The sequence below is a fragment of the Mastomys coucha genome, unplaced genomic scaffold, assembly GCF_008632895.1.
Source record: "Mastomys coucha isolate ucsf_1 unplaced genomic scaffold, UCSF_Mcou_1 pScaffold20, whole genome shotgun sequence".
Classification (NCBI taxonomy): Eukaryota; Metazoa; Chordata; class Mammalia; order Rodentia; family Muridae; genus Mastomys; species Mastomys coucha.
In genome coordinates this window covers 117,815,219-117,830,036 of record NW_022196903.1, presented here as the reverse complement: position 1 = coordinate 117,830,036, position 14,818 = coordinate 117,815,219, and the positions used below count along the sequence as shown (strand labels likewise).

Genomic DNA, 14,818 nt, shown 5'->3' with positions numbered 1-14,818 from the left:
CCTCCAGACTGCTCAGGTTCCAGCTTATTTTCTCCACTGCTTGCCTTCCCTGGCTCGAATTCTCAGCAAGTGGGGGTTGAGTTTGAGAAATCCTTCCTTCTGGAAGACTTGTATAAAGTTACCTGTCTGCTCAGCCTTGGCAAGGGAAGGGACAGCCAATTCCATAGGCGACACCCTGTACCCTAATATGACCCCGGCGTGAAGTTAAACTCCAGGGAGAAGCAGCCAAGTCAGTTCTTTCTTCCCGTCTAGCCCACCTCTGCTGAGCTGCAATACTGAGGAGCTGGTATGGTAGTCTGAATGAGAACGGTCCCCACAGGATCACGGATTTCAATGTTTGGTTCCCAGTTGAGGTAGACTACTTAGGAAGGACTAAGGTGTGTCACGGGGCTTGAGTTTCCAAAGGCCAAGGCGTTCCCAGTCTCTCTCTCCATCCTGTGTGTGGAGCAGATGTAGGCCGACTGCTACAGCATCATGCCTGTCTGCTGCTCTTCCCCACCATGATGGCCATGGCTATACCCTCTGCATTCTTTTATGAGCTGCCTTGGTCATGGTGTTTCATCACAGCAAAAGAAACCCCAAGTAAGACAGCTGGGCCACATGTGGAGCCGAGAGGGAAGGTAGGATGTGGCAGGATTGAACTGAGGCAAAAGATGAAGTACAGCCACAATCTTATTTTTTTTCCATTCTCCTTTATTCCATAAACACCTAGTTACAAGTTGCACAAATCATTTATTTTTATAAAGGCAGAGAAGGGTATAGGAAAGTGTTTTTGTGATGGGTGGGGGAAGGGACAAAGAATTGGGAACTAGTCCACTTTCTCCATAGCCCTTAGAGGACCATGGCATCTGCAGTGGGGCTGTGAGGAAGAGGTGGGCAAGGGTCAGGGGAGCTGAGGGAGGGAGATCCCTAAACCCAGAGCTTGCCCCAAACCCTTCAATGCGTGGCAGGGGGTCGGGAAGATGAGGCGGCTTGGAGATGGAGCAGCAACATGAGAACTCAAGTTAGTGGATAAGGATGGGTGGGGCACGTGGTGAGGGGTGAAGATGGAAACATAGGTAAAGGGGCAGTAGAAGGCTCTCCCTGAGACCCAAGGGAGAGGCGGGGCCAGCTTGCCTGTTAATTTAATATTAAATTGGGATGGAGGTTGGAAAGGACAGTCATTTCAAGGATGATTTCTCAGCCTCTCAGCCTGCACCTGAGGAAGGAAAGATGAGCCTGTCAGAGAAAGGACACAGAAGCCTGGGGTCAGGGGCATCTTCCAGCCACTCAGAGGGAGCAAGTCTCTCTTCCCATGACAGCTAAGCTACATCTGCCACCCAGCCTCCTCTGGTCTGTCAGATTCCCATTCTTTCCTCTCAGGCACTTACATGAAAGGCTGAGAGCCTGGGGCCTTCACCAGTCATAGCGACGGGACTGTCGGGAGGGGGAGTCCTCAGGTCCCTGGATAGCCAGGCGGGGAGGTCCCTCAGCCCTTCGCCCTCCACCCACAGATGCCTCATGCCGTCGAAATTCCAGAGGACGTTGCTGTCTGTATCGGGATGTTTCCCTTCTCCATTCATCATCAAAAGCTGCTGCCTCACCTAAAGAAGAGAGAGCAGACACGGAAGGCCATGAGATCAGAAACCAGGGGCAAAGGTTGGATCATGCATGTGAGAATAGGAGTTGGGAGCCATTTTGGCTTCAGCACAGTTCCTGGATGTCACTGGCAAGCCTGAGGCACAACTACTGGAGAAGGATGCCAAGAGTTACACACCATGGGAAGCTAATAAAGCACAAATTTGAGAAAGACTAAGTAAAGGGTGGAAAAGAAAGCCACTGATCCTGATACAGGAGGGTACAACCATCAGCACCTGACATCAGTCAAGCTCTGCCCCCTCCCTGGCAACACCTGACTCAGCCCTGAAGCTGGCAACAGAGCCTAAGCACAGGGCTCACCCACGGCTTTGCCTGAGACACCTGCGGGACGGCAGAGAAAGCTGTGCTCTAGTCCACAGGTCCTAGATTAGGGCAGCTGCTCCGAAGGAAGGTTCACTCACTTTCATCCAGGTTGATGTAGTCCTGCCGCTCTTCCTGGTCCCCTGTGCGGTGGTTTCGGGAGCGCTGGAGGATGTGAGCCCTATCCCGAATGTGATGCCCAATGGACATCTGCTCTAGACCACTGTCTGAGTCCCGGACAGTCCTCCGCGTCTCCCTGATCTGGGACAAGGTGAACAGGCACATTCAATTTTCCCCACAAAGCTCTGGCTACATCACATCACCCCAGGATGAATACACCACCCACGACTCATTCCTGAAAAAAGATGTCCCCGGTTCCTGGGAGTGCCAATCAATCCTACCTCCTCTGAAATAGGGGAGCTCCTTACTCACCCCGCCTGGGGCAGAGCGCATCTCAGATGTCTCCTGGTAAACTTTGGGGGCACCATCCCCAGTGTTGGAGTAGGAGATGACGGTGGAGGAAGAGAAGGTCTGGCAGTTGCCTCCGGCGGCCATGTGCTCCTAAGGAGGGACTGAATGAGGAGGGCCTACTTTGCAGAAGGGAGCTCCCTTCAGCTGCTTGCTCTTGCCAAATCTTTCTTATGATACGTGAGAATGGGAAACTCATCACAACCACCCCAATTCCTCACGCCCAACACTAGCATATACAATCACTCACGGGTATAAGTACAAACTCAGGCCCCGGGACTCTGCCTCAACTTAGTCCAAGCCAGCCTCTTCACTAACACACCTCCACCCACCTCCCGCCCCGCCATGCTGGCTGCCACCAAGATCAAGGCAGGGGAAGGAAAGGGAGCAAGCCATACCATGTTCCCAATCATGTCGTTCATCATCCCAAACATATCCATGAAGCCACCGGACTGAGAAAAGATGAGAGTTAGGAAGACTAGTCAGAAGTCTCGGGCCTGCCACTCACCTGAGGACAGACCCCTTTTTCTTCCTCTTTCTTTTTTTTCTTTTAAATTTTATTAATTTTATGTATGTGAGTACACCTTCACCGTCCTCAGACACACGAGAAGAGAGCATTGGATCCCATTACAGATGGTTGTGAGCCACCGTGTGGTTACTGGGAATTGAACTCAGGATCTCTGGAAGAGCAGTCTGTGCTCTCCAGCCCCCCCTTTTCCTTCTTACATCTAGCCAGAACACTCAAGCTCCTCCCCATAAACTGGTGGCCACCTCCTCCAGCTCTGTGGCTGCGCCAATGCTTCTCCAGTCTGCCAAGTTTCCCTATCTTTAAGGAAGTGACCCAAAGGCAATGAATTAAAACTCTAAACATGCTAACCGTTGATGGTGCTCGCCTTTAATCCAGCACTGGGAGGCAGAGGCAAGCAGTGCTGAGTTTGAGGCCAGCCTGGTCTAAAGAGTGAGTTCCAGGAAACCTTATATAGGTTTCCCTGCTATAGGGAAAACTTGTCTCAAAAAAACCCAAATCCAAAGCAAAAAACAAAAAACCCCTCTGAATACTTAGAATTGTAAAAGTGTCCCAAACTCTCTTTCCTCAAAGGAACAGCTATACAATTTTACTTTCCCCAGTGGATAAGAACTTCCAGGTGTCAGTAGTATTTGAGCATTATATTTATCACTTTTCTATGTATGAGTGTTTTGTCTGCATATAAGTCTGTTCATTACATTCATGCAATGCATGGTAGAGAACAGAAGATGGCATCAGATGCCCCAAGACTAGCGACACAGGCAGTTGTGAGCTGCCACACGGGCGCTGGGAATCGAAGCCTGGTTGTCTGGAAGAACAGCCAGGTGCTCTTAACTCTGGAGCCATCTCTCTCTCCAGCCCGAGCTTTGTGATTTATATTCAATGGGCTCTGAACTATGTCAACTATCCAAAGAGAAGATTTTAAGACCACCAAAGTGGCACATTTGGACATAACATCTAAGGGGTGTGTGTGTGTCTGTGAGAGAGAGAGAGAGAGATACAGGAACAGAAGAAGGCAAGGACTCACCATTCCCAACATCCCGAAGGGAGAGACAGCCCCAGCCTACACAACGAGGAAGAAAAGTTAGAACTACGTCTTACCACCTTACTACACCAAATGAGGCCAGTGCCTCCATCCTCCCACAATCCTCTCCACAGGAGTCACAAAACCCCTTTCCCAGACTCCCGGCCCCACTCTGCCTCCCACACAGGTCATGTCCCTTTAAAGCCGGTTGTAGGGCAAGAACTGCAGCACACTTAACTAATCACCCCGGGTCTCAGTATGTCTCAACTATTACCTGCATCCTGCGGCTGGCAGGCCTGGTGGCCGGCATGTTACCATCTGTGATGCTCAGGAAGGGGCTATATCCAAAGCCGCCCGACAACATGCGGCTCATATGCTGACGGTGAATTGCGAAGGGGTCCCTGCGGAGTGAGCATGCACCATAGACCCCAGCAGATCAAAACCCCAGCCTTCTTCCCCTCCCCCAGATTAAGTCAGGGTACCCAGTGGCACAGATGCCAACTTCCCTCTGGGAGCTGCAGCTGAGGATCCAGCTAATTCTAACCGGCTCCAGACACCAGAACCCCGAGGTCTGTCTGAGCCGCTCAGACCTGAATCAGAATGGGATGAGTGCGCGAGGGGGAGGGAAGTCTCACATCAGGAACATGGGATCCTCAGGCTCCACGTCCCTCATGAAGCGGAACATCCTGATCTCAGCTCCAGGGGGCTCCACACTGTGAAGATACGGAGGCTGAGTTTCAAGCAGGCGGCCAGGCTTATGCACACCAGCTCAGCGTACCTACTCTTAAAGCTGCCTCTTGCACACACAACCACTGACCCCCCTCTAAACTCCAGGGAGACCCTTCGGCAGGTGGGCCATATAACCTTTTAGTCCTGAGAGCGAGCAGCTCTCCAAGCCGGTCACGGAATTTTCCCCGACTGAGCCTCCTAGGGCTGCCCCTCCACCCCCACCCGCCATCCTCTTCCCCGAGCCACGGTCAGCTCCTCCTCCGACGCCAGCCTCCAGGAGAATCTCGAACAGCGGCCCGCCACCCCATTCATGACCCCAACTACTCCGCCTTCTGCTGGCACCAGCCGCTACCAGGCCTTCCCCGGCAGGCCTCACTGCCCACCGAGCCGCTCCGCCGCTACCCCAGCCCGTGCCTCCCGCCGGGCGAGCCGGAGAGGGAGGTCCACTCCGGGGCTCGCATCCCTGCAACCGTGCGGGCCGCGCCGCCCTGGCCTCACCGGTCCCCGACTCCGGCTCAGCGGCCCATCCGGCCGGCCTCTCCTCGGGGCGCTGCAGAAGCAGGGTCGCGGCCCGGGACGCAGGGATTGGTCCGCGCGCGAGCTTCTCGCTTCCCGCACCGCCTCCTGCCTTCGGCAGCCACCTCCGTACCCCCACCCTCGGCCCGAGAAGCCAAACCTTGGGCAGGCCGGAGCGGAAGTGACGTCACGGCGGACCGCCCCGGGGCGGGCCCGGGAGCCCCGCCCACCTGCATGGGTGGAGGCGCGGCGGAGCCCCGGAGGGCGGGTCCTCTGGGGCGGGTGGGAGGTCTCCCGAAGCTGGCTCGGGGATTTGGGAACAGGAAGAGGCTCCGGCTAAGGTGGGGGAGGGCGGGATGGACTCGGGAGGGACCGGCTGAGTGCGACGTGGGGGCAGGGTGTGCCGCACCTTTTATTTATTTATTTATTTATTTATTTGCGGGGGTAGGCGCTCTGTCTGGGGGCGACCGGTGGGGCGGATCCCTGCGGGGACCTTTAAACACATTGCAGGAGTGGGGTGCTGAACCAGGGGAGCGCGTGGGCCTGTCCCTCCGGAGAGACGCTCCCGGCGGGCGGGGTCCTCCGAGTGACGCAAGGAGGAGGTGACAATTTAGCTCAGGTCTAGTCAGCCTTGGAAAAGGCCAACCGGGGGAGGGAGTCCAGGTTGGGAGCTTGGCCGCCAGAGGGCGCTCCTGGGACAGGCTGGATCTTTAGCGCCTTAGGACTCGGTGTTGGCTTAGGGTTCTAGACCACTCCAGGACCTGTCTGTGAAGGGTTGGCGTGGGTAAAGGCGTTAGTTCTTAAGTCTGTTTGCTTTTTGTTGTCGGTTTTTTTGTTTTGTTTTGTTTTTAGTGCTCAGGATCCAACTCAGGGCCTTGGGGTATACCCGGCACATGCCCTACCTCTAAGCTACAGTCCAGTCCCTCTTTAGGTCTTAGGTCTTTAAAACTTTATTTGTTCTAAGCAGGTAGATAGGTCAAGGGACTAAAGTTTAGAAGAATAAAGGGGTGGACAGTTAAATTCAGCCAAATCACCCAGGGGCGGAGCGAAAAAGTAAGCCCAAGAGGCCTGACTCCAAAGCCAGAGGCTGGTATTTTGACATACTAATTGTCTTGCAGAAAGTCTGGCCGAGCTGGAGAGAAGAGCCCTCCCCTTTGGGTCAGAGGATTTGAACTCTATTGAGTAGACTTTGACCCACAGAGATCCAAACTCAAAACTGTCCCAAGTTCTTTACTCTGGCTGTCAGCCACATTGGTACCATGTGGAACCTGATCTAAAGAGAAAGGTTTATTCTTCACAACTCCCTGAGGGAAAAGGATCCGTGGTTACTCAGGAAAAGATTGGGAGCAGAGATTCTCAGTTTCTTTCAGTTTGATCATTGCTAGAGGGGAAAAAGTGCTAACAGGAGAAACAGTGATAGAGCTAAGGTAAGCTGACAGATTTGCAAAGTAAAGCCAAAAAATATATAAGAAAATGTGTTTTTCATAGATATGAGTGAGCTAGCTCCAGCGAGCCAGGACAGCCAAAGCTATATAGAAAAACCCTGGGCTGGAGAGATAGCTCAGTGATTAAGAGCACTGACTACTCTTCCAGAGGTCCTGAATTCAACTACATGGTGGCTCACAACAACCACCTGTAATGAGATCTGATGCCCTCTTCTGGTGTGTCTGAAGACAGCTACAGTGTACTCACAAATAAAATAAATAAATCTTTTAAAATAAAAGAAAAAGGAAAAAAACAATCCTGTCTTGAAAAAAACAAAACAACAGAATGTTGCTTCAATGAGTACTCTGCCATCTACAGGTAAAGATAATCCTACACAAATGTTCTTTTTTTTCTTGTCTCTCTCTCTTTTTTTTTTTCTGAGACAGGGTTTCTCTGTGTAGCCCTGGCTGTCCTGGAACTCGCTCTGTAGACCAGGCTGGCCTCGAACTCAGAGATCTGCCTGCCTCTGCCTCCTAAGTGCTGGGATTAAAGGAGTGCGTTTTTCTTGTCTCTTGAAAGCGAGTCTCCCAGCCTCAGCCCACCCTCTCTGGGACAGGGTCTCACTATGTAGCTCTGGGACTAAAGGTATATGCTACCTACCTGGCCATCAAAGCAAGTTCGCATTGCTTGGCCAATCAACAGTGATTTACTGAGCGCGCCCTGTGCTGGGTCGTGTGTAATAAACAGACAAGGCTAGCCCCTGCCACCTTGAGTCTTTTATCCTCCTTGCCCGTGAGTTGTGTTTGTTTTGACACATAGGTTTTTGCTACATAGCCCAGGCTGGATCACTTGAACTAATGGCAACTCTGCCTTAGCTTCCTGGCTACAAGTATTCCAGTTTTGTGCCACCAAGGCAAGCTATATCTCCAGGTTTCTTTTTCTATTATTTGCTGTCCTGTCTCCTACCTTCAAGTATCTGGAGTCCTTTCTCTTCCTTCTCTCAGACTGTAAGAGTGTCACCACGTTGCTGGATATACATCTGTAACCCCAGAGATATATAGCAAGTCTCTATGTGTGATGATGTCAAAAAAGATAGCATAGCTACCTTCCAGGATAGCCAGGGCTACACAGAGAAAATCCTGTCTTTAAAAAAAAAAAAGAAGAAGCTGGGTGTGGTGCTGCACGCCTTTAATCCCAGCACTTGGGAGGCAGAGGCAGGTGGATTTCTGAGTTCGAGGCCAGCCTGGTCTACAGAGTGAGCTCCAGGACAGCCAGGGCTGTACAGAGAAACCCTGTCTCGAAAAACCAAAAAAAAAAAAAAAGGATTTCATACCATTCCATTTTATCTTTGCATGTGTGTTTTTCTGTGTGTGTGTGAGTGTGTACATACCCAGGACCTTGCATATGGTAGATAAGCGCCCTTCCATTGACCTAAGTCCACAGCCCTGGTTTTTTTATTTGGGAGAGTCCTATTGTGTAACCCAGACTGACCTGAAACTTCCTGTACTGAAGTGAGTCCTGATTGTCTTCACCGCCCAAGTGGTCAGGTTCTGGGCCTGTGCTATGTCCTATCTTTTCCTAATTTCATTTTTATTATATTCGTTTGTCTGAGGTGCTTATATCATGATATGCATGCGGAGGTCAGAGGACAACATGAAGGAGTTAGCTCTTTTCTTCTACCACATGGGTTCCAGAAAGCAAACTCAGGTTATCAGGCAACTGCTTTTACCTGCTGAGCAACCTCACTGGCTCGGTATGATTTTATCTTAAGATTTATTTAGGCTAGGTATGGTGACACCCATCTTTAGTCTCAGCACTTGGGAGGCAGAGGCAGGAGGATCTCACTGAGTTCAAGGCCAGTCTGGTCTTACTAGTGAGTTCCAAGGAAGCTGGAACTACAGTGTGGGGCCTTGTCTAGACAAAAAAATAATTTTTTGGTTTTTTTGTTGTTTGTTTTTCGAGATAGGGTTTCTCTATGTAGCCCTGGCTGTCCTGGAACTCACTCTGTAGACCAGGCTGGCCTTGAACTCAGAAATCCACCTGCCTCTGCCTCCCAAGTGTTAGGATTAAAGTTGTGTGCCACCACTGCCCAGCTTAAATAAAAAATTTTAAAAAAGGAAAAAAAGAAAAAAGGAGGCTTATTTATTTTCTATGTCTGAATGTTTTGCTGGCATGTATGTTGCGCCTGCCTGATGCATCCAGAAGTCAGAAGAGGGTACTGAGAAGGGATGGACAGTTGTAAGCCACTATCTGGAGCTGAATATGGTCTTCTGCAAAAACAGCGACTGTGCTCAGCCACCATGTCTCTCTCCGGAGCCTTCATGTGATTTCAAATGAATGTATTTCCTCTCCTAGGAATGTTTACAAATTACAACATAACGTCTTCTATTAAACAGAATTTGAAATTTAGGGTGCTTGTTTGTTTCTTGTATCTCAAAAGTTCTTGAGCTGGGCTTGGGATGTAGCCCCGTGTAAGAGCTTGCCTTGTACACTAAGGCCATCTCTTGGATCCTCAGCAATATACACACACACTCTTGAACAGGTTGAAATGTTGGGAGATATGTAAGCTTGTGTCAGTATGCCTGGTGGCATATATATGCAGCTCTCTAGGAACTGGAGGGATATCATTTACAAGCAAGTAGTGGTTATGTCTGCCTGCCTTCTCTTTTCCTCACCTCCCGTTCTTGTTCTTTGCCTTCTCCCTCTCCTCTCCCTCCCTCTCTGTCTGCCGTTGTCTCTGTCTCTCCTCTGTCCAATCAATGAAGGGCAGAAGTTTGTCAGTCCTTGGCATTTCCCATAGAGTAGATGATATGCAGCAGGAGGGAGAGCAGGTTCTTCAAGAAGTGACGCTCCGAGGACAAGGGCCGAGTGTGCCTCCTACATTCGCTGCTCATTTGGCTGGCCTCAGAGTCAGGAAATCCTTGAGAGGATCGAGCTGGGCCAGAGAAGGGGCCCTCTTGGGATGTGAGGTCATATATCTGAAATCAGCCCAGAACAGTTGGATATTTGAACAGAGGGAGGGTGGAGCAACGTGGAGGGAATTTACAACAGCCCATTTGTATTTTAAATGGAAAGGCGGTTTGTGCATTCCTGGGGACTTTTTTTTTCTTTTTTGAGCTTGAATGATACAGTAAGTATGGAAATAGAGAAACTGAGGTAGGTGTGGAGATAAAAAAAAGAAATCCCCAACTCATGATTGACATCAGTTGATCTTGAGCCTCTGGGCACATGCAGGTCAGGGGTGTGGGGACAAGAAGTAAGCTCAGGGAACTAGGGAAGGGAAGAAAGTTGGAGGTCTAATTTTGCACGGAGGAAAGTGCCATCAACCAAGAGAGGAAACAAGGGGCGATTTCAGTTGGCCTCTGTGTGAGACTCCATGGAGCACCAAGGCAGGGAAGAAAAGGGGCTGGACTTGGGAGGCAGAGGCAGGTGGATTTCTGAGTTCGAGGCCAGCCTGGTCTACAGAGTGAGCTTCAGGACAGTCAGGGCTACACAGAGAAACCCTGTCTCGAAAAAAAAGGGGGGGGGGCTGGATCTGGGAGTCTGGACCTCAGGAATAAAGCCAGTGCTAGACCTGCGAGTCGCTGGAGGTCTAGTTATATGGTTGGCGAGGGGGACTTCAGCAGACAACCATGCTGGAGCAGTTAAGGGACACTGCAGCAGAGAGCCTATAAAAGTCCCGTGGAAGGTCCATCAGCCTCACTGGCGCTTCCTTGGTACCCTTTTGTAAGTCTTTAACTTGCTAGGTCAAGTATGTCTTTGTCCATTTTCACTAGTCGCTTATTTTCTCCTTACTGGTCCCCAGGATCAGCCATGTTCTGTGTAAGGTGAGAGTTGTAAACACACCTGAGGCTGAGTGTACAGCAGGCGCCTGTAGGAACAAAAACAGCAGCTGGAGCTCTCCTCTGACATTCGAAGGACAGATTGCAGGGGTTGGCGGAGGGCAAAGAGGCTGGCTGCAGGCTAGACTAATAGTGCAGTGGAGAGGCATGTGATTAACATGCACAAAGTCCTGGGTTCAGTCCCCAGAATGACCCTAAAAAAGAAAAAAAAAAAGAAAAAGAGATGGTTAAGGGGCTGGCTAGATGGCTCAGTGGTCAGTGATTAGTCCATAGACTAGGCTCACAGAGAATCGAAGTAAGAAATGATTCAAAACTACCTGTCACTGCAGTTCCAGATGTGTGGCCTCTGCTGACACCTGTACTAGATGCACACATTCACATGCACACATACATAATTTAAAGATAAAATAAATATTTTTATTTTTTTCTGAGACAGGGTTTCTCTGTGTAGCCCTGGATGTCCTGGAACTCACTCTGTAGACCAGGCTGGCCTTAAACTCACAGGGATTTCCCTGCCTCTGCCTCTGGAGTACTGGGATTAAAGACACAGTTCACCACCAATACCACTACCCTGATAAATAAAACTTTTTTTTTAAAAAAAAAGGAGGTAGCTTAAAACAGAGATCTAAAATGGTGGATTATGGTCCAATATGGTAGCTGTTAGCCACATATGGCTATTTAATTAGGCCTGATGATATGTATAACTCAATGGTATGAGCCTTGATCAACAGGACCCTAAGTCTGACCTTCTGTGTAACAAAAACAAATAGCAAACCTTAAATAAATAATTCATTTCATGAATGGCAGTGGGAACTAGCCACTCCTCTTTCTCTGTCTCTCTGTCTCTGTCTCTCTCTCTTTTGGTTTTTTGAGACAGGTTTTCTCTGTGTAGTCCTGGCTGTCCTGGAACTCACTCTGTAGACCAGGCTGGCCTCGAACTCAGAAATTCGCCTGCCTCTGCCTCCCAAGTGCTGGGATTAAAGGCGTGTGCCACCACTACCCGGCCTCTCTCTCTCTTGAGATGGGGTCCCATATATTTCAGTATGGCCTTAAACTCCGACGGTGACTTTGGGTTTCTCACCCTCTTTACTTCACCTCTCATGACTAGTTTTAAGCCTATCACCTCCCACACCTAGTTTATGCCGTGAAAAGTGTTAAACTCAGGACTTCATGCATGAGAGGCAAAACACTTTATAACACAGTCCAGCCCATGACCTAGCCATGCTTTCAAGTGTTAATCACATGCTTATTTTGCTGAAGAGGACAGATGACTATTTCCCAGGCTCACAGTGTGGGTCAGTGGTAGACGCACTCGCCTGGCGTGCGATGCCTTGTGCTCCCTGTGGAGCACTATCAGAGGAAGTGTGTGTCCTGTCTTTCCTTGCACAAAGTTCTGACGCAGGGCTGGGAAGCGCCTCTCCAGGCTCTCTTTCTTACAGATTTTTCTGAAGGTCTATAATGGGTTTTTTTTATTTGTTTGTTTTGTTTTTCGGGACAGGGTTTCTCTGTATAACCCTGGCTGTCCTGGAACTCACTCTGTAGACCAGACTGGCCTCGAACTCAGAAATCCGCCTGCCTCTGCCTCCCAGGTGCTGGGATTAAAGGTGGGTGCCACCACCGCCCAGCATGTTTTTTTTTTTTTTTAAAGATTTATTTATTATATGTAAGTGTAGCTGTTTTCAGACACTCCAGAAGAGGGCATGTGATGGTTGTGAGCCACCATGTGGTTGCTGGGATTTGAACTCAGGACCTTTGAAAGAGCAGTCAGTGCTCTTAACCTCTGAGCCATCTTTCTAGCCCCCCTATAATAGCTTCTTGAAGGGTAAATAAGAGGGGGAAATTGAAATGACAGCAGAATGTTGGAGCAGAGTCAACTATTCTGGGTGCACACGTGAAGGAGAAAGCAGAAGGTGAGAAAAAAGATTCGCTTGTTTGGTTTTTTTTGTTTGTTTGTTTTGTTTTTGGTTTTGTTTTTGGTTTTGGTTTTTTCGAGACAGGGTTTCTCTGTGTAGCCCCGGCAGTCCTGGAACTCAGTCTGTAGACCAGGCTGCCCTCGAACTCAGAAATCACCTACCTCTGCCTCCCAAGTGCTGGGATTAAAGGCGTGCGCCACCACCGCCCGGTGAGAAAAAATATTCAAAGAGTAAGGCTTGGTAGCACATCCCTGTAACCCCAGCATTCCGGAAGCTGAAGCAGAAGGGTGGCCGCAGGCTAGACCCTGCCTCAAAATGATAGCCAGTCTCAAGATCTGAAGAAGTACAGCACTTCACTAGGGAGAATGTTCAGAAAAAAATAGAAAAGCGCTAACACTCTCATAGTACAAGGCCAACCTGAATATAGCGAAATCAGCTACACACAAAGTTCAAGGTCAGCCTAGGGGACATGCAGAACCCTGCTTCAAACAATCAAAACCAGGCTGGTGATGTAGTTCAGGTAGCAGAGTTCTTGTCTAGCATGTGTGAGTCCTGAGTTCTGTATATAGATGGTCTTGGTGTAACCCTAGCACTCAGAAGGTGATGGATGAGGACCCAAAACTCAAGATCATCCTTGCTATATATATATAGAGGTCACCTTGGGATACAAGAGACTGTCTCACAACAAAACAAAATAAAATACAAAACAAAACAGCCGGGAGCATAACTGTGTTACACTACGTCTCCCGGAACATGTGGTTTTAGAGTCTATTCTCAGCAGACACAGAAACAAAAGCATAACTCATACGTCAACCAACTTTGGTACACCACTTAGTAGCTAGTTGGGGCTGCAGTGTACAGGGAGAGACAACGCTAAAGGCAAAAGACTGGTCACTGCCCTGAAGGATAGCTCAAGAGCTCCTGAGATCAAAGTACAGCCTAGGGGCTTGGTGAGGTGACTCAGAGATCAGGGGCAGCGGCTGCTCTTCCAGAAGACCTGAGCTCCACTCTCAACAACCACAGAATGGCTCCAAACCACCCAAAACTCCAATCCCCAGGGCACAGGAACCCTCTCCTGGTCTCCGAAGGACTCCAGGCAAGCGGTGCACAGACATACATGCTGACAAAACAGCGCTACACTCATAAAAATAATACATTAAGGTTTTTAAAATACTGCTTTAAGGCCGGGCGGTGGTGGCACATGCCTTTAATCCCAGCACTTGGGAGGCAGAGGCAGGCAGATTTCTGAGTTCAAGGCCAGCCTGGTCTACAGTGAGTTCCAGGACAGCCAGGACTACACAGAGAAACCCTGTCTCGAAAAAAAAAAACCCAAACAAACAAACAATAAATAAATAAATAAAGTACTGCTTAAAAGGGATGTAATCTGATAAGTCACTGATCTGTACTGTATCCTAGCAGTCAGTTGCAAAATGAGGGCATCGTGAGTGAGTGTGTCCCTTTACATTAAAGCCTGGGCAGAGCGTGCTGATGGTACACTGGTTTTTTTTTTTTTTTTTTTTTTTTTTGGTTTTTGATTTTTTGAGACAGGGTTTCTCTACATAGTCCTGGCTGTCCTGGAACTCACTCTGTAGACCAGGCTGGCCTCGAACTCAGAAATCTGCCTGCCTCCCAAGTACTTGGGTTAAAGGTGTGAACCACCACTGCCCGGCATGTTTTTTTTTTAAATGAATATTTTTTAAAAATGATTTTATTTATTTGTTTTATGTATATGAATACACCATTGCTCTCTTCAGACACACCAGAAGAGGGCATCTGATACCATTACAGATGGTTGTGGGCCACCATGTAGTTGCTGGGAATTGAACTCAGGACCTCTGGAAGAGCAGTCAGTGCTCTTAATATCTGAGCCATCTGTCTAGCCTGTGACTGTGTTTTGAAGGTGATTTTGTTTTTTCATCATTTTTGGTGACAGGGTCTTGCCATAGGTGGCATGGTGTTTACTAGGCATCCCAAGCCGACCTTGCATTTGAAGTATTTCTGTGGCCTCAAGCTCCAGAATATTGGGATTATAGAGATGTATTATCTTATTCTGCTTTGTGGAAGTTATTTTTCTTGTTGTTTGTATGCTTGTCATTTGAAACAGTCTTAAATAGTCCCACCTGGCCTCACCTCCAACTCAGTATGTAGCCAAGATTAGCATGTATATATATATACACACATGTATAAAATATATGTATTATATACAATGTATAATATATGGTTACAAATTATATATAATATGTTAACATTGCTGCAGATAAGACTTATCCATTCTGTGAGCTGGAGTCCTGGGCTGAATAAAAAGAGGAAAGTGTAGCCGGGGAGTGATGGCGCCTTTAATCCCAGCACTTGGGAGGCAGAGGCAGGCAGGTTTCTGAATTCGAGGCCAGCCTGGTCTACAGAGTGAGTTCCAGGACAGCCAGGGCTACACAGAGAA

General features: G+C 49.0%; 1 protein-coding gene and 1 long non-coding RNA gene across 4 annotated transcripts in view; both read right to left on the bottom strand.

The window, feature by feature from the left end:
• Nucleotides 1–672: 672 nt before the first annotated feature.
• Nucleotides 673–5,382, bottom strand: Mlf2 (myeloid leukemia factor 2). Of its 2 annotated transcripts, none has more exons than XM_031383387.1 (9): nt 5,184–5,382; nt 4,592–4,669; nt 4,231–4,357; nt 3,960–3,995; nt 2,805–2,858; nt 2,371–2,499; nt 2,040–2,199; nt 1,371–1,583; nt 673–1,198 (listed from the first exon to the last, which is right to left on the bottom strand). In XM_031383387.1, the coding sequence occupies exons 2-8, from the start codon at nt 4,639–4,641 to the stop codon at nt 1,396–1,398; spliced, it is 744 nt and encodes a 247-aa protein (XP_031239247.1). In that variant the 5' UTR covers nt 4,642–4,669; nt 5,184–5,382; the 3' UTR covers nt 673–1,198; nt 1,371–1,395. The 2 variants fall into 2 exon arrangements, with proteins under 2 accessions (XP_031239247.1, XP_031239249.1); XM_031383389.1 differs by having other exon boundaries at nt 676–1,218.
• A 3,370-nt stretch (nt 5,383–8,752) lies between these two features.
• LOC116099588 overlaps nt 8,753–14,818 on the bottom strand; it is a 13,504-nt gene continuing 7,438 nt past the window's right edge. For both annotated transcript variants that reach the window (XR_004122309.1, XR_004122308.1), the window contains one exon: nt 8,753–10,662. This is a non-coding gene — a long non-coding RNA (uncharacterized LOC116099588). The remainder of the gene's footprint in view (nt 10,663–14,818) is intronic.

What these genes read in the sequence shown, in the direction of transcription:
- Mlf2 (XM_031383387.1), bottom strand. Translation starts at nt 4,641, where the DNA reads ATGTTCCGCTTCATGAGGGACGTGGAGCCTGAGGATCCCATGTTCCTG. An exon ending in CTGCCAGCCGCAGGATGCAG is followed by an intron (nt 3,996 to 4,230) that starts GTAATAGTTGAG and finishes CTCGTTGTGTAG; the next exon opens with GCTGGGGCTGTCTCTCCCTT. An exon ending in CTACATCAACCTGGATGAAA is followed by an intron (nt 1,584 to 2,039) that starts GTGAGTGAACCT and finishes TCTCTTCTTTAG; the next exon opens with GTGAGGCAGCAGCTTTTGAT.